The 17,796-nt window shown below is 32.6% G+C and overlaps 3 protein-coding genes across 3 annotated transcripts; 1 reads left to right on the forward strand and 2 right to left on the reverse strand.

Annotated features, from left to right (window-relative positions):
• Positions 1-573: 573 nt before the first annotated feature.
• LOC128165538 (gamma-secretase subunit Aph-1-like) lies at positions 574-3,672 on the reverse strand. The gene is made up of 6 exons (XM_052830180.1): positions 3,423-3,672; positions 3,106-3,249; positions 2,176-2,270; positions 1,509-1,631; positions 1,243-1,370; positions 574-888 (listed from the first exon to the last, which is right to left on the reverse strand). The coding sequence occupies exons 1-6, from the start codon at positions 3,533-3,535 to the stop codon at positions 709-711; spliced, it is 783 nt and encodes a 260-aa protein (XP_052686140.1). The 5' UTR covers positions 3,536-3,672; the 3' UTR covers positions 574-708.
• Positions 3,673-3,895: 223 nt separating this feature from the next.
• On the forward strand, positions 3,896-9,641 carry LOC128162440 (F-box only protein 40-like). Its single transcript, XM_052825658.1, has 4 exons — positions 3,896-4,002; positions 5,345-6,960; positions 8,021-8,171; positions 8,447-9,641. Exons 1-4 carry the CDS (start codon positions 3,990-3,992, stop codon positions 8,479-8,481), a joined length of 1,815 nt encoding a protein of 604 aa, XP_052681618.1. The 5' UTR covers positions 3,896-3,989; the 3' UTR covers positions 8,482-9,641.
• A 2,432-nt stretch (positions 9,642-12,073) lies between these two features.
• LOC128183041 (sulfotransferase 6B1-like) lies at positions 12,074-16,495 on the reverse strand. The gene is made up of 6 exons (XM_052851863.1): positions 16,295-16,495; positions 13,631-13,840; positions 13,238-13,486; positions 12,746-12,849; positions 12,479-12,638; positions 12,074-12,368 (listed from the first exon to the last, which is right to left on the reverse strand). The coding sequence occupies exons 1-6, from the start codon at positions 16,296-16,298 to the stop codon at positions 12,262-12,264; spliced, it is 834 nt and encodes a 277-aa protein (XP_052707823.1). The 5' UTR covers positions 16,299-16,495; the 3' UTR covers positions 12,074-12,261.
• Between the last annotated feature and the right edge of the window lie 1,301 nt (positions 16,496-17,796).

The raw sequence follows: 17,796 nt of genomic DNA on the forward strand, positions 1-17,796 counted from the left end.
CTATGCATAATGATTCGGCTAGTATTACCATGGCAAGTCATTTGTTTTTAAAATGCTTCCATTTTCTTTTGACTGTTTTTAATTTTTATTTTTTTTAAGTTTTGAAACTTATTACTAAGAAGTATAGTTCATGCATTTAGAAGTCTGTGCATCCTGAATGCGTGGATCAGAAAGCAACATACCATAACATTATCAACCGGTATATAATATACCCCAGTGGCAGCTGAGGAGCAATCATAACTACCGTAATATAGCTACCAAGTACTTTTTTGAATTCATGTCAGCTTTAAAAAAGTAGAGGACCTGTACCAATTTTGAGGTCACAAAGGTCAAAACTCAATCGACATTAAGCATATAAATATATTGTCTGCAATATCTTAAAACACTTTGCTCATCCATTCAGTGTCTTGTTTAAAAAGATGATTGTTTCAATATTTACACAAGGAGGTTTATAGGTTTCTAAAATTAACATTTGATTAACTCATTTACTCAACATGAACACCTATTTCTCCTCCTCAACCAAACTACAAAGAAACATATTAGCTAAACACTAAAAAATTGCATAACAAACAGTACTACAACAATTTTATTTTCTGAAAATGACATTCAAAAATAAAAAAAACAAAATGACAGAAAAGAATTTGAAATAACAAATTATAGAGACAATAATTTCAATGCAAGATGTAATGATATTAGTTCTCATAAAACTCAGTCAATCTCATATTTGCGGGCATTTCCACAAGGGAAGCAACTGCGGACATTAGCCAATGAGCCTCCGGCTATGTAGTATGCTAGGACTCCCATGATGACTGTCATGACATAAGCAGGGAGAATACTAGCCAGGTACAAGGGGCTGTCCCGCGAGGAGGTTCTCTGGTTCAAAAGGGTCTGCAAAAGAGAAAGTTCACTTGTTACTATATATTGTAGCATTCCAAAAGTCATAATATTACTGTAACTTCAGGAAGACATGACAAAAGTTACAAACTACAGAAAGAAATGACAGATTATTTGGGTTTAATAAGTTTGATAATGGATCAAATTTTTAAAATATTCTAAATACATTTCTATTACATTATTTTGTAATAGGAACTGATGAACCGTTCTTAACTTATCAATTGTCAAATTATCAAATTTTTCATTAATCTACAACTATTCTTCTGAGGAAAATGGGAAAATACTTAACGATGTGAATATACATGTTTATTGATAATGCCTCTTCATATTATTTTGATCCTAACTTACCAGACATGACAGAAGCATATGGGATCCAACCACAAGGGCCACCATGTAGTATTGTTTCTTGTCCAGCCCATTAAAGAAAATAACTCCCCAGAATGTGTGTAGAAGTATGAAACTTAATGTCAAAAAAGCTGAAAAAAAAACCAAGACTGGTATGTTGCAGTTAAAATAAGTAAGTTCCACTATTAATTGGCTGCATAATGACGAAATGATTTAAATGTTGAAATTCAGGACAATATAAAACTTAAAACATGTTACATTTTGATTACCTGTAGCAACAAAGAAATATTTTGAGTCCCCATATATACCAATGGTTCCAGGACCAACCATATCGGCTAAAACATTGACAGTGGAGAAAGCTCCAGACAAGATCCCAAATCCAAGACCAGAGACTGAAACATAAATGTAGTAACCGTAATTGAAAAACCAATATGTCAGCCATCTGTAAGCCAATGGTTTTTGACCTTATTACAGTCCCATAAAACACAAGTTTATAACTTAAATGTAAACTCTTAAATTCTTTAATAAATTACTGCAACTTATTTGACAATTATTAGTACAAATTGCAACTTATTTGACCAATAAAAGTACATGTATCAGAATATCATATGTCTTTCAATGTTCTAATACTTTTTGTACAATAAAATACAAGATTTCCATGGAAATCTTAATGACAATGAAATTTTGCAAACAATTTTAACTGAATTAGTTTTTGAAAAATTATAGGTTTCTTCCTTTTGAACATTAAATCATATGAAGAAATACTCGGTAAACACAAAACCAATATGATCTACACTGAGGAAAGTTGATATAGCTAAACATTTGTTAGATGAATTTTTATTTGACCTTCATTATCAACATGTTTTATTAGCATGATAATTGTCTGTACTTATATAATGCCTAGATCATGATTAATCTGGAATAATGCTTCATTACCATAAGCCATAATATGTTTATTTGTGATATCTCTGGGAGTCATGTGCATTTCTTGCCCTGTTTGGCTAACTTTCTGCAAGCCATCATCTGCCTTTCTGCAAAACAAAGAATCAATTTGTTATATGTGTATATTACATATTATTCAACTACAGTTATTGCCGAGATCAAAGAGATGCTGCGGACATTATTCTCCAATATACCACGAACGTCATCAGTAAATTATCAGATCAGAAATACCTATTTGTCTCGCACTGCTCATGGAAGTACAACTTTAAACCGTAAAAAGTTTTATAACCATGTCAATTTCACATGTTAGTTCCAGTCAAAGCAATGTTTATTGCCTCAAATCTTTATTTCTAAGAGATCAATATGGCTGTTCCTAGGACCTCCCTAGCACATTTTCACTGCGTGTTTTTACATAAAATATATAACGTGTACTAGTAATAATCGTATTAAATTGCCCTTAAAATATTAGGAATGTGATTCAAAGATATTTTATAAATAAGTGAAGAGTATTAAAAATTCTGTCTTCTACATGTGATTCCTTTGATCGATACACATGTAAACATTTCTAACAAAACCATTGGGGTTACACGGAACAGCCGTCAAAATGACCTAAATCTTCTCTCTATAGGAGAAACGATCTGTAGAAATACTGGGCTGTTAGTAGAATAGAAAAAAAGTTATTGTTTTCGTGAATGTTCCAGGATTACCTCCTCAGTCTCGAAATGTTGTTTGAAATATAAAAGCCTCGGTTAACGCCTTGGCTTTTATATTTTAAAACAACATTTCTCGACCTCGGAGGTTATTCTGCAACATTCACGAAAACTCGTACTTTATTTCTTAAATATATGTAAAAAAAAACGGTGTAATTGCAGAGTACAATTCTAGCATAAATAATAAATCTACAGCAACATGCCAAAGTATTACCTTAAAAGTTTGTAGAATAGAAATCTAAATGCTTCTTGAAACAGAACTGAGAAAACCAGACCAAAAACCAACTGCTCTCTAAGTGGAACTACAGCATACCACAATATTGAGGATACCAAAAGTGATAGCAACCAAAAAAATCCACTGAAAAGAGAAAGTTTTAAGTCAATAAACATGATAAACAAACAAACATGTTTAACACTGTTCAAATATCTTTAAAAGAAATCTTTGAATATGACCATATGAAAATAACTTTGCACATTAGGGCTACCATTCATATGAAATAAATATAGAAACAAACGGTATAATAAAAACACCTTGCAATAAGCACTATGATTCGAAGAGGATCTCTTGCAATTGTGAAAACAAACAAAGCAAAGGGAGGTCCAAACGCTATAAAAGTACAGCCGAAAAATTCCATCACAGTCATGTTGGTATATTTAAGAAAAGGAAATGGACGAATCCGAACAAATAACAGTTATGAATGTTATTAATAAGGAATTTAAAAGGATAATCAAGATCAGTCAACTTTCAGGGTGCAACTTTCACTTCCTCAATTGTCTTAATCACAAAAGTGTTTTAAAGAATAGTAACTTGTACAATACATGCTAACCCCCATGTTTTCTTTTTTCACCATAAAACATTGTAGAAAGTGTTTAATACGATATATTATATAATGATTTATTCTTTTTAAGGTAGAAATAAAATTTATCATTATAGAAATGCTTTTCTTAATTTTACCTCTGAAATAAAGATTTGTCGAAATATATGATGAATGAATTAGCCAAATAGTAATTTGATCCTGATCAATATCAACAGGAGTGGGAGACAGATAGTAAACAAACTTTATTAAAAGTTTGAATGCAGCGGACTCGATAACAAATATGTCATTATATGGTAAGATCAAGTTCGCCACTTGAATATTTTTTAAAAAATTATGTAGCTGGTGATATACCCATGTTACATAAACTAATGATGTTCTGGTCAAGCTCATCGCTACTAAATCTTGACGATGAGGAGGTTGAATCACGTAATGTTTTAAGATATTCAGTCGATAGGGTTATATTATATTTTCAAAGCAATATATTCCTGCCGTGGCACTTGGTAAAATGGAAATATTTTTTTGGATTTAAATTGAAATAAATTAGATGTAAAGTTTGGCAGAATAAGTACAAGTAAAACTAAAAAGTACTTAAAAACAAAGTACTTTAAAACCAAGTCATGTGTAAAAGTGAAAGATTTACCCCCAAAGTTTTTGCCACAAGCACTGGATTTTCAAAAAAACATTTTCGCTGTCTTAAATGGAAAAGTGTTACTGCAAATATCTCGCACATCTACCTCTATATTCTTTGTTATGTGTAAACAGCATTCAACTACTGTATTGTATGTAAAAATGGCTGGCCGACTGAAAAAGCTGCAATGCAATATTTTTATTAGAATGTATATTTGTTCGCCTTACAATGCATTCACCCTTGACATCATTCACCCTAGTTTTTGCTAGCGCTAGGTCCATTCACCCTTGTTTTTTCCACCCAAGGTCCGTTCGCCCTAGTTTAATACAAGAAAATAAATGTAGTCATAAATTTTGATATTTGTATTATTATATACTTCCTCATTATTTTTAATACAATGATCATTTTATTAATTTATGAAGATGTATATAAATACATTAAACAACACTACTATAGCAGTTATACATAATGATAACCAGTTTACTGACCTGATAATGATATGATGAATCATTGTTTCATGTTCCATCTACATATATATACTGTAGATTCCTAATTAAACGCGAGGAAATAATATCCGCGTAAAATCGCGAGAAGCACCCTTCGCGGAATGAAAAATCTCGCCATTATTTTTCTTGGAGTTGAGAACTATAAGAAATAAGGATAAAAGTTCCGCGTTCGCTATTTTATATTCTCGCGGTTTGATACAAAACAGCGGGATCGCGGAATTAAGTACTCGCGAAATATAAGGAATTTACAGTATATCATTTAGAGAAACAAACTACTTCAGAGCCAACGAACCTAAGGCAAACGGATTTGAGCAAACAGGTAGGTAGGGCGAACGAACCGGATACCTTCCCATTATGGTCATTGCACCCCGATTATGTGGTGTTAATCATTTATCATTTCCCCATCTCTACCAAGGTGATTTATATCGAAGGACGAAAATTCTTCAGCATATTTTATTCAGCACTCTGTAATTTGTCTGATTTTTTGTGAATTATTTTTAGATTTCCATAAGATATCTCAAGAGGATCCTACTAGCAGAGAGAATCTAAAATTGTCAGAAGAGGAGAAGCATGCTGCCACTCTTGGTCTTCTTCATGCCCACTGCACAGCTTGTGTCAATAGATACTGTAACATAACTCCGGATGGACTCAGTAGTTGTTCATTAATAGACTGTCCATATTCTTGTGGTCAGAGGTTTCACAGATGCAAACTTGATGAGCATGAAAATTTCTGCATGAGAAAAAAAGTTCCCTGTATCAACTGTATATATGGATGTCCCTTTGAGATATCTAGGGATCAACAGGCTAACCACATTAGCACTTGTCCTGCAAGTGTTGTTAAGTGTATGATTGAATGGCACAGATGGCCAATGCATTCGAGTGATTTACGTGTTAAAGCACCTCTGCCGTTGAATAATCCACATGTACAATGTGGACAGCTAGATGTTGCCTTAGCACTACGAGATCAACGTATGCTGTTAGAAAAAATGGCTTCAGAAAAATCAGAGCCGTCTGTAAAAGCAAAAGAGGTGGCTGATGACGTGCCATGGAAAACCAGCGAGTTTCCTCCAGGTCTTCAAAAATCTCTATATCATGGAATTTTTTCACCATCACCAAAAGACAATGATTATTGTGCCAAAGATCCAGTCTGTGATGATAGAAATAATTTTGCAAAAGCACATGCCTCCTCAAAGTTAGGTGATACAGGTGTAGATTACATTTCATCCCAAATGGGGCTTGCAGGTCTTCGAAGATTAAGCAGTATTGAAAGAGAAAGACAGAAAAAGATGGAAGAATTACTAGCAACCTCTCGTCAACAGCAAGAGGAGGAAAACATGATGCAATCCACTTCCACTGAAATGAAAGAGGAGAGTTTAGAAGAAGGGGGTAGTGATGAAGACAAATTAGTCAACCTCTACAAGAGAAAAATTCAACTTCATGAACTTTTAGGTGTGTGCCTTACTATGGAAAGCTATTCTAGTGGATCAAAACTATTCCCATTTCACTGTGGTCAGAGTTTTAGGAGAGATGAGATTGCATGGCATTTCAAAAATGTTCACAATGAAATACACAGTGGTTTGAATGGAGTTATGGAGCAAAGATGTCCCCTTGCTTATTTAGGCTGTAGTTTTACTCATCGCAAGCTTGTCCCTCTTATACCAAGAGGAAAGATTATACACAGTTCTCTGTTAGGAAGTTTTGGTCTCACAATTGGAGAGGAAAATGAGTCTGAAATAACTGAATGCATTGATGATCTACCAGCCTCAGGGAATAAAGATTCAGACAAGATTCGACGACTTAGAGAAGCCACTCCTGAAATTGTAACGTCTTCCAAATATGACTCTCTTATCAAGGTCATTCCAAGGTTCCGACGAGCATCTGGACCAGATATACCAAGCAGGATGTCTCAAGAGAGAGAAGCATTGAAACTGATCACTCTGCCAGTGGAAATCTTAGAACATATCATTTGTTATCTGGATGGCTTTAGCTTAAACAATCTGTCACTGACTTGTAGAGGGCTAAGAAATATATGTGCCTCTTTGTTGCAAGAGAAAGGAATGGTTCTGATGGAATGGGAAAAACTTGAACATAGTAACTCTTGGCACGTCAAAGAGAATGTAAGTGTCTTTATATGTCTTGATATTAAAGATGAAGCTTGTGTTATGCAAGTTTTTAATTTGGAAATGATCAGTCAATAACTTGATGAAGATAATTGACAATAAATTGTGTTTAAGGGTATAAATGTTATGTACTGGTCAATATTTGATAAACGATCATGTTATTTTAAATTGGTTCTTTTTTGGGACTTGGACAAGATTTAAGCTTAAAATTTTAAATTTTATTTTTCGATTCTTATTGTTTAGAATGGTTATTAGGGGTATATTTAATGCTTTGTCAAAACTTGAAAGTCAAATATTGAGTTATAAGCAAGATACAGAGTTTAAAATTCTTTGTTTTGTAAAGAAAGATCAAGCCTTGTAATTGTTAACATATGGGCCATACTGGTATAAGTTTCTATCAAATGTTGCTTTTCTCTGTTGTTATATTATTCATGAACACATTAAATCAATTTATCTTGTTTGCCACAAGTCATTTTGTCAATTAAATGATAATTCATTACTTACCATATAAAACTCGAGCTTTGTTTACATAACAAATAATTCTAACCTCTGCATTTCTCTTAAGGCTTGGCTTCAAACATTCAAATTTTGGTCAATCATTCAAAATGCACAAGTAAACCAGTTTATACATATAAAAAACAAAAAATAAAATTTTGAACTCAAATCCTGTCCAAGTCCCTTTAAAATGAAATACAGTAAAATCATGGGGGTTCTTCACATAATTTTCCTTTTTTTTTTTTAAAATTTGACTTCCCTTTATTTTATAATATATAGGGGTGGTAACAAATTTATCATGATGAGCCCATATTGTGGTAATTTCTGGTGTTTGGGGGTAGGGTGGTAAGCAAATGAAAATGAAATGGATCCAGGGTTCTGTGTATCTTAAACTATTTGCACAATGATAATGAAAACTTTCTCATGCATAGTGTATGTCTTTATTTTCTAAATGTAGAAATGGTTCTACTTTCCAGGTACCGGTAATAGAGATACTGTGTATTATGTAGTACGTCCTCTCATGCCCTGAATGATTAACATAACTGGTTTTTTTACACTGTAGAAATGGAGTTTTAGTAAGAGTATGACCCCTATCAGAAAATGGAAATTGATTGGAGATGGAGTCTTGTCGGAACATTTGAAGATATGTGAGTTCAACCAGGAAAGAGACAAGATAATTCGCTCGGAGAAGTTTAAGGTCATGGAGAATTTAGGTGGGTGTATTTTTTTATGTATATGCATAAGAAAAACTCAACAAAAAGTATGAGAATTATTTTCTGATTCAGTCTGTTGATCAGAGTATGAAGTATCGATAATGTATCATGATAGGGGAGGGGGTGGGGAGGGGTTGATATTATAATGATAATGTTCATACATGAAAATGATGTTAATCCCATAAAGATTTTATAAACATGAGTTATTTTTTATTATTATCATATTAAAGTCATAAAAATAGTTTTGATTTTTTTCTTTTAATCATGTCTTTCAGATTTAGTTGAGACAACAGAACAAAAAGTGCAATAGATGTGATAGATCAAATTCTTCAAACAAACTTCCATATATCGTGTTACTAGATGGTAAAGCCACTGTTATCTATATATGGTGCCTTTTATTACTACATGTATTATGTGTTAATTGTTTTATCAAAGTCTTTCAATGTCAGTAGAAATGTCAACGTTAAAACTAGAGAGTAATTTTAGTTAATCAAAGTCAAGATATAGTAAATGATTCCAGAGTGTCTTTTTGATGGCCAAACCATTATGACGTCACAATTGATTTGTTAATTTTTACCCCCATACTTTACGGAGTTAAATGAATTAAGAAAAAAAATAAAACAGTTTCTTGACATTCTATTAAATCATTGGAAGAGTAATCCTGAAACAAACTTATATTCAATTCAACATCATTTTAAAGGACAGGTCAAGAGCTTGTTTATTTCCATTTTTGGAGAGACTGTAGGCATTCCAGATTTATTTCATTGGTCAAAAATGAACAAAACTTTTGAGATTTGTTACTTATTTCCTTCATATTATATATAAATTGACAGTTAAAAACATGACTCTTCATTGTGTTTACCAAACATTTAAGCCCTGATACACCCTATCAACAGAGCTATTGTTATGAAACATCATTCAAAAAATTTATATCCTGAACTTCTAAAACCCCGAAGGCACTTTTTCATTTACTAGATCTTGACCTTAAAGTGCAGATAATCAGATTTTACAGTCAAACATCTTATTGTTCATACCCTCTTCATTTTTTGTTGAATATTTGTTCTATAGCTTGGATTGTGGGATTTTACATGCATGATCATTTTATGAGTGTAACAATATGAATTCTTTTTGTGATATTTTTATATCAGAGGTTACATTGCTCTAAAAACTTAAGAATCTTTTATTTTTATTTAATTTTCCAATCTTTGTAACAGCTGGAATGTCTCTTAAAGTAATTTTCATGGTGAATTCAGAATGATATATTTTTAAACCATTGTAATTCAATATTCTGGAAGAATACTGTTTTCTAATCAGAACATCAATAGCAAGTTGTATGCATCTGATTTATGTATGTATGAACCTTATAGGCATTATATGTAAGGCACCAATATATATGTTTTGATAGTTTTGTCTTTGTTTGATGATGTCCATACTGTTGATTGCAAATTTAATATATTTGGGGGGGGGGGGGGGGGGGGGTGGAGACCGCTCTCTTATGATGCAATGTTTCAGTCACCTGGTACACTTTGTATTGTATGCCAGTGAGGTTATGAAAGCTAAAAAAAAGTGTGTGTGGATGTGTGTATTTATTTGTTCTTCAGAAATGTTGAAGTTTATATTGATATTAACACAAAAACAAATTAAGTCTTTTACAGTTTAAAGCACACTTTTGCAATAATGTTCCATTACGTTGAAACCATGTTAGAAAATTATTGTCTATCATTTAGTACTGGCCTACAAGCCATGTTATACTAGTACCAGCTATTATTTTCATTACATGTGTTTATTGCATGTAAAAATAAAAGTCATTTAGAAATAAAGAAAAAATCTTATTATTTTAAGATAGTAGAAACGTGGGTATTTTAGACTGAGCAATTGGACATGACATCATGTATTTTGTCCAACCAATACTGTATTGATTTTATGGAATATACAAACATTCATTTATCTTGTAATTGTGGTGGATGATTTTCATATAACTCTCATGTTGTTGAGAACAATGTAGCTATCTTAATTTCTGGTTGCGACCCGAGACCTCAGTCTTTGCTGGATATCATGAACACTTCAGGCTAATTTTCTTTTCTTCTCCTACACTTCAGGTTTGGTAGAGTTTTCACCAGAGTTTTCGGATTGTTGTGGGTTGCCAATGGAAATGAAAATGCTCTTTTAGCACAGAAAATAAGTTTATGCCGCCAAATATTTCAAACAATGTGGAGGACGAAATGATCAGTAAATATTAAATTGTCTTAATTGTTTTTACCCCTTGAGAAATTTAAAAAAATCTTCTTATCAAGACCCATTTGGCCAGGAAAGCTGAAACTTGTGTGGAAGCATTCTCAGGTAGTATAGATTCAAAATTATGAAAATCATGACCCCTGGGGGTAGGGTGGGGCCACAATGGGGGTCAAAGTTTTACATAGGAATGTATAGAGTAAATCTTTAAAAATCTTCTTCTCAGAAACTAATCAGCCAGGAAAGCTGAAACTTGTTTGGAAGCATCCTCAGGTAGATTCAAAGTTGTAAAAATCATGATCCTCAGTGGTAGGATGTGGCCACAATTGAGGGGCGGGTGGAACTTTTACATAAGAATATAGAGTAAATCTTTAAAAAAGATTTTCTCAAAAACTAATCAGCCAGGAAAGCTGAAACTTGTGTGGAAGCATTTTCAGGTAGTGTAGAATCGAAGTTGTAAAAATCATGATCCCCTGGGTTAGGGTGGGCCACGGGGGGGGGGGGGGGTGTTGAAGTTTTACATAGGAATACATAGAGTAAATCTTTAAAAAATCTTCTTCTCGGAAACTAATCCACCAGATGATTATTTATAATTGTTAAGACTTTGGGGGGGGGGGGGGTGTTGAAGTTTTACATAGGAATACATAGAGTAAATCTTTAAAAAATCTTCTTCTCGGAAACTAATCCACCAGATGATTATTTATAATTGTTAAGACTTTGGTCCCAGGACAATTCTTTGGCCTCACAAGAAAGTTCAGAGTTTGTTGTAAGTTTATATCCCATACATAAACAGTTGTTAAGGATCGTTTTGAGAAAAACAGTACTCAACATGTGATATGACTACAATATCATCGTGTTAGAAAAGGGACTTATACTTATAAACGTAAGAATATCTAGGGGGAAAACGGATTTTATTTATACAGAATCTACATGTTATAATTGTACATTGTCCAGATAGTTTGTATCACGACTCCATTAACAATTTCCGATCCTCAGCAAGGTTCGATAACTCTAAATTATCCGGATTTCTTTTATTCGTTTACAATTTAAGTAAGGGTCATTTTATAGGTTAAACTAAGGCAATGCGGGGTTCCAGAAATATGAATTTACCAGCCGTGTAATGGAACCAACAGGTTCAAAGTTCAGATAGGAGTGAGACAGGGATACACTACGTGTTATATCTAGGTTCCTGTTCATTATTGTGATCGACGGGATATTTAGGAACAATAACAGGAACAACAGTATCTGCTGGAGATTTTTGTCCACTCTAGAAGACACCGAATATGCTAACGGTCTGGCAATCACAGCGACATGCAATTTTAGAACAGCAGGATTGATAGTCAAAACCACAAGATATACGGGACTAAAAAACAAAAACCACGAGGACAAAAAAGCATAAGTAAAGAATAGTACTATCAACTGGAACAAAAGACTATCATCGGTTAAATGTAAAGTCTTGGTTGTTTTCAATGATTATATCAGATTATTCGAATTCCAGAGTAGAGAAATTGCCCACTCTGCCAACTCTTGAACTATTCAAAGTTATGAAATGCTTCTGTTTTATGAATAAAGAAGCTGGTTACAGGATTGTTTAATATTCAAAATTTAATTTTCAACATAATCTATATCATGAACATTAACAAGAACATGTTTCAAAACATTAAAATACACTAAGTTTAAGATTTTTATTTCAAAAACAAAAAAATTACTTGCACTGATGTATACACTCGTCAGATACATGAAAGAGGAATACATTTTTACAGTATAAAGCGTATTGGTGATTTAATGGACATGTATTTTAGTGACAAAAATTTCATTCATGTATTTATAATCTGACGCCCAGAAAAGTAGTCCTAGTCTAGATATCATACGTATACACCGAGGTCGTCGGATGACGATGTAAATACTGGTCAAACTTCTCGTTAAGCGCGACGGTGAAATGAGTTTTCCAGTCTCCAACCTTTCCTAAAAATAGTATTTGAATAGTGAGTTATAAGGTATATTTATTCGTTAAGGTATACTGACCAACACTTTTCAAAACAAAAGCATGGCGTGAATCAAAAGTAAAAACGCACCCTTTCTGAAAACTGTCCAGCTCTTTCCCCCATTTTTGACTTTCAAAGTTGCGTCTTTAAGATTTTGAAACGAGCATTTTTCGGCAATGAGATTGGCAAGTTTATCGTCACATGGTATCTTGAAAAAGGTGGCAAGACGCTTGATTTCTTCGACTGCATTCTATCAATGATAGTCTATACATAGTACATGTACATTTTTTAGATAGTTGAACAAAAACATTACTTTGACAGCAAAACCATTGCGACATATTTCACCAAACCAGACACCTGTTGAAGTTGCTCGTACATGATGCAATGAACAGGATGATCTGGATTTTCTTTGATGAACTGTTCCCATTCTAATGTATATTTGTACCAGGCGCAGTGATACACTACAATGTAAATATCATAAATTTGTAAAACTGTTCTTGTTTACATTTCTTTAATGATAAATGTCGCAAAAATATTTTTCAATTTTACTCCCAGTAGTAACAGTGGTGTTAATGGTGCCACTGACACGACCGAATCACGATCTAACTGGTTTAAAACACTTTATTTGCGTTTATGAACAGAAAAAAGGTTACTTGTTATAAGTAAGTGAAAGTAAAAATTGTTCTTTCGAAAATACGCATTTACCACTCTTCAATGGTATACACAATACTTTCAACAGCTGCAGCACACCTTTTTGCTGCTATTTTAATTGAAATTTACCTGGTTCATCTTTCAAAAAGAAATCCATAAACTGTTTAAAAGTGCCACCAAATTGGATCAAGTTCTTACAGTGGTAATAATATGATACCGCTATATCTTTAGGGTTACGTTGAACAAACACAGTTTTGCATCGTTTCTCAAAGAACTGTTCCGGTAGGTTATTTGGACGGACGTGGGTGTTGAACACACGGGGTCGTTCTAAAGCCTGTAGCGTCTCTGGAATATGGAACTCGTACATGTGACTGTCTTTTTCGCGGGGGTGATATTCAGCACTCTGTTGCAGAAGCATGGTCATAATTTCCCAGGTCCAATGTGTTCCTGTTATGAAAAAAAACCAAAAACTAGCTACTATATATTATCAGTGTTTCAGTATGCTCTATCATGCTGTTAGTCTATTCATTCAACTTTGTCATTAAAATATTACAGCAGGATTTTTGCTCTTTTTTTCTCACTACATCATACCTGCTTTTGGATATGCACAGAGAAAGATGTCATCTTCGTTGACGTTCATCTTTCTCAGCCTAGGGATGTTAGTGACGGGGTTAGGGTACCTCCCAGACCTGACACTGCTCGCGCTGAGGTACTGACCCCCGCTCCCCAGTAACTCTATGGTGTTACCATGGTTGTCGTGAATTCTGATGATGTCATCTTCTGATACATTTGTTTCGGACGCTAAGAAATAGGGAAAATAATAAGTAGCTAAATAGTTATATGGCGAGAGCCTATAAAATCTGAAGAAAACTGTTCAAATAACAAATGACAGGCAAGGGTTTATCTTCTCAAAGACAATTTTTTTAAAAAGGAAGAAAAAAATGTTACACTCAAAAATGCATTGACATGTATTCAAATTGGTTTTGTCACTATTGGTTTGGAAGATTTGCCTTATTTAGGCATGAAATAAATTCAACGGAGTGAATGATACTGTATCCATTTACTTTTGTCTATCCATCACATTTTTCAATGCTTTTTAAGGTGAATTGCTCTACACACCCATTCACTATTTGATAGATTTATTCATTAATTTTTTATTCATTTTCGGTTTTTTGAGGAAAACTGGTAAAATTGTCTAGCTTGCTGATAATATTTTGAGTTGAATACTAGTATTTTCTGTTCATTGATGTATGATGTAATTACTAGTATTTTAAAATGTAATTATTTTAAAATCAAACGTGCCAAAAAGAGTCAGGTATACTTTTTAATTTCTGAATTTAAAAAGTATTGCTTTATATATGACTGTCGATAATTGTTATACATGTATATAAGTCCCAAACAACTTGAAGATTACATTCTGAGTATAAAATATCAACAATTTATTTTTCAATAATAAGAGCTTCAATGTTTTACTACTAAATTGACATAAAAGATTTAATGGTCTATTTATAAACATCTGACGGTAGTTGTTTTGGTAGGGAAAGTTATTTAGAGGGTATGTTTTAAGCTAAATTACATAGTTATTGTCTTGTATAAAAATTGGTTTGCTAAATATTCCTTAGAAGAGAATATTATTACTTATTTGGTTAGTTACTGACTCACTACGGAAATATATTGAGTTGATCAATCTCATAGACGGCTCGGCTTCGCCTCGCCATCTATGAGATTGATCAACCCAATATATTTCCGTAGTGAGTCAGTAACTAACCTAATAAGTGTTTTGTTTTCTCGAGGACTATCAAGCGATATACCGGGTATTCATTCACAAATAGCGGTGATCTACGCAAAGCCATGTACAAGATGCCTTACATCTCGTCCAATTAAACTCATTTAAACTTTTCAAAATTATCAATATCACCTTTCAAATACGCTTAAAAAAATCTTCGCTTCACCCATATTACTTACAATGTTTTGTTGCTATTCAATTTTAAACCTCTGCAGAGATTTGAGCTTTAGACGCTGCCATTTTGTTCTGCTCCAGACACAACAATGTGACGTCAATATTCAAAGGGCAACTACTCTAATTTAAAAATAATTCCAAAGGGCCACTACTCTAAATATTTAAATGACTTACTGAACACGATTTCTGTGTTAAATAATATGAAATATCGGGTGAGGCGGCGGCCAATGACGGCCATATTGCCTAATATTAATCCTCAAAGAACCTACATAGAGATATATGAGGCAATCACGTGCCATGTTTAATCTAATGAAAATGTGACATTTCAGTCCGAGGGAAAACAATTCAGTAGGCCAACCGTAATTTTAGTGTTCTTTTTTTTTTTAGTGCAGACCAAATTTCTAGATAGTTTATGCATTGGGATATCTTCGTGTTGTTTCAAAAAACATATTTTAACAATATTTCAATATTTCTATCGGCATATATCGGCATATTCAACTAATATTTCATAAAAGTCAAGAAAAAATAAACTACAATTTTCCCCTAAAATTTAGCTTATTTCATTCCATGTCTCGTAATTTACATTATAGACCAATTTTATTATTTATTTTTTTTTGGGGGGGGGGGGGGGTTCTGAATTTGTAAGTTTCTTTTGACAAGTCTGTCATAATTTGAGAAAAGTATGAGACTTTTAAATAATTTCATCGCATGTTAATTCGTTTATAAATAGTGGGTTTTTTTCAGTGCGTAAAGGTCAAAATATCAATTAGGTGAAGAAATTGCAAACTTTTTCTTTATGATAATTTTGATTTTATTAATTCTAAATAATGTAAATTTGATTTTGATACCATGATTCATTTCGATTAAAAATTATAGAGGGAAAAGCGATTTATGTGCAATTTGTTCTTTCAGTGCAGAAAGGTCATAATAAATACACAGTAACACCAAAAGGAGCAAATAGACCCCACCATTTTGTTTTGAATTTTGGTTTAGTTATATGTGTAGATGTTAAAAAATACTTAAAAAAAGACTTAGAGACGGTTTGATCGCAGGAACCAACGTCCTTAAAAGTAAAAACGCAAGGTAATGCAAACCCTACTGAGCTTTCGTAAATGTTTGACCCAGATAAGATTCACGAAGCGGTATAAGTCGTATTTGATATAATTATATAAACCAAAAATAATTTTTAAGTTTCAATATTGACAAAGAAGGCTAAAAACATTCATTACTATTACTGTAATCGCATTCGTATGAGTTCTGTATTCAAACATTGCGTAATTGATTAGTTTACATACCCATTTCGTCACCCAAATGGACTCCTATGTGGGACCGTGTGTACGGTAATCATATGTACTCGGAAGGACGAGCGTTTTATGTGGAAAGTCTCAACAGTAAACCGTTTGTATATAATAGTACACCATATATTCTACAAACTACAAGATTCAGCAAGTGCTCAATACCCATTGATCAGGAAATGTATCAAGAACATAATGTTCAAAGTTATGGGGCGCCGTTTTAATATTTTTGAGGTATTTTCTGATATCAGAATGAATTTTTGATATCAAGAATTAGAATTTCTGATATCAGAAAATGATTTTTTGTTATCAGAAATTCTGTTTCTTGATATCAGAAATGATTTTTTTATATCAGAAATTCAAACTGATTTTTTTATATCAAGAATTTTATTTTCTGATATCAGAAATTCAAATAAAATGGTTAATGAATTTCACATAATTTATGAATACTCCCTTGAGCCAAGATTAAATTGCTGAACTACAGAGTCCGGTTTGCATTTTATTGAATATTTATTTAATTAAGTAAAAATCTATCAAATGTTTTTATGTATTGAAAGCGCTAACTGTACGCCAGTATATTTTCCTTTACATTATGCGATGTCATCATTTCTTAAAGGGAATTCCATTCAATATTCACAGTGAATCGCAAAGGAAGCAGTGCTAAACATTGTATATATGGACAAACTTGCCAAAATGAAACCAGGTTAAACAATTAGGCATTCAATATTATTTTTAACAGGCATCTACAGGTTTTTCTGATATCAGAAAATACAAATGATTTTCTGATATCAATAATTCAATTTTTTGATAACAGAAAATCAGCTTTAAATCTTGATATCAAAAATCTATCTTGTGATATCAGAAAATCATTTTTTGATATCAAGAAATCGAATTTGTAATATCAAAATGATTTTCTGATATCACAAAAAAAAATTTATATCAATAATTGTTTTTATGTCAATATATATTTTATGTATAATTCGAATTATTGATATCATATCAAATATATTTTTTTATATCAGAAAATACCTCAAAAGTATTAACACTGTACGTGCCTCATACAAAGTATGCCCATGGACTTATACAGGTTGTTCGGAAATCGGGGTCAAAAAAATAAATGCTTACTTATTGAAACATGCACTGAGCTTGGATAAATACCGGTCATGAAATTGTAATGATAAAGGCCGCTTTATAGTTTATATTTACGTTAAAATGATTTGTCCACATCGATGGCCAAAACGTCTGTACAAAAATACAATGTAATGTACTATTTGAGTTTTCTATTCCAATTTTGGATTTTTGTTTTAATTTTTTTTAACTTGTTGATATTTATCTTTTGAAATTTTATCATAACAATCAACTCTAACTTTTGCATGAATAAGGAAGTATATACTAGTATATCGCCTACCGTCAAGAAAACAACGAATACGCGTTTTCTTCTATCAGGCTACATTCAAATAAACTGAACATTAATAAAACATTGATAAAATTTAAATTTTCAA

The sequence above is a fragment of the Crassostrea angulata genome, chromosome 1 (genome assembly GCF_025612915.1).
Source record: "Crassostrea angulata isolate pt1a10 chromosome 1, ASM2561291v2, whole genome shotgun sequence".
In the NCBI taxonomy this organism is placed as follows: Eukaryota; Metazoa; Mollusca; class Bivalvia; order Ostreida; family Ostreidae; genus Magallana; species Magallana angulata.

Excerpts from the sequence above, each read along its gene's own strand:
- LOC128165538 (XM_052830180.1), bottom strand. The coding sequence starts at position 3,535 with ATGACTGTGATGGAATTTTTCGGCTGTACTTTTATAGCGTTTGGACCT. Across the intron at positions 3,250-3,422 it reads ATCATAGTGCTTATTGCAAG|TGGATTTTTTTGGTTGCTAT; the intron begins GTGTTTTTATTA and ends TTCTCTTTTCAG. Across the intron at positions 1,632-2,175 it reads TAAACATATTATGGCTTATG|TCTCTGGTCTTGGATTTGGG; the intron begins GTAATGAAGCAT and ends TTTATGTTTCAG.
- LOC128183041 (XM_052851863.1), bottom strand. Across the intron at positions 12,639-12,745 it reads TGTACGAGCAACTTCAACAG|AATGCAGTCGAAGAAATCAA; the intron begins GTGTCTGGTTTG and ends TATCATTGATAG. Across the intron at positions 12,369-12,478 it reads CTGGACAGTTTTCAGAAAGG|GAAAGGTTGGAGACTGGAAA; the intron begins GTGCGTTTTTAC and ends TACTATTTTTAG.
- LOC128162440 (XM_052825658.1), top strand. Across the intron at positions 6,961-8,020 it reads CTTGGCACGTCAAAGAGAAT|AAATGGAGTTTTAGTAAGAG; the intron begins GTAAGTGTCTTT and ends TTTACACTGTAG. Across the intron at positions 8,172-8,446 it reads TAAGGTCATGGAGAATTTAG|ATTTAGTTGAGACAACAGAA; the intron begins GTGGGTGTATTT and ends CATGTCTTTCAG.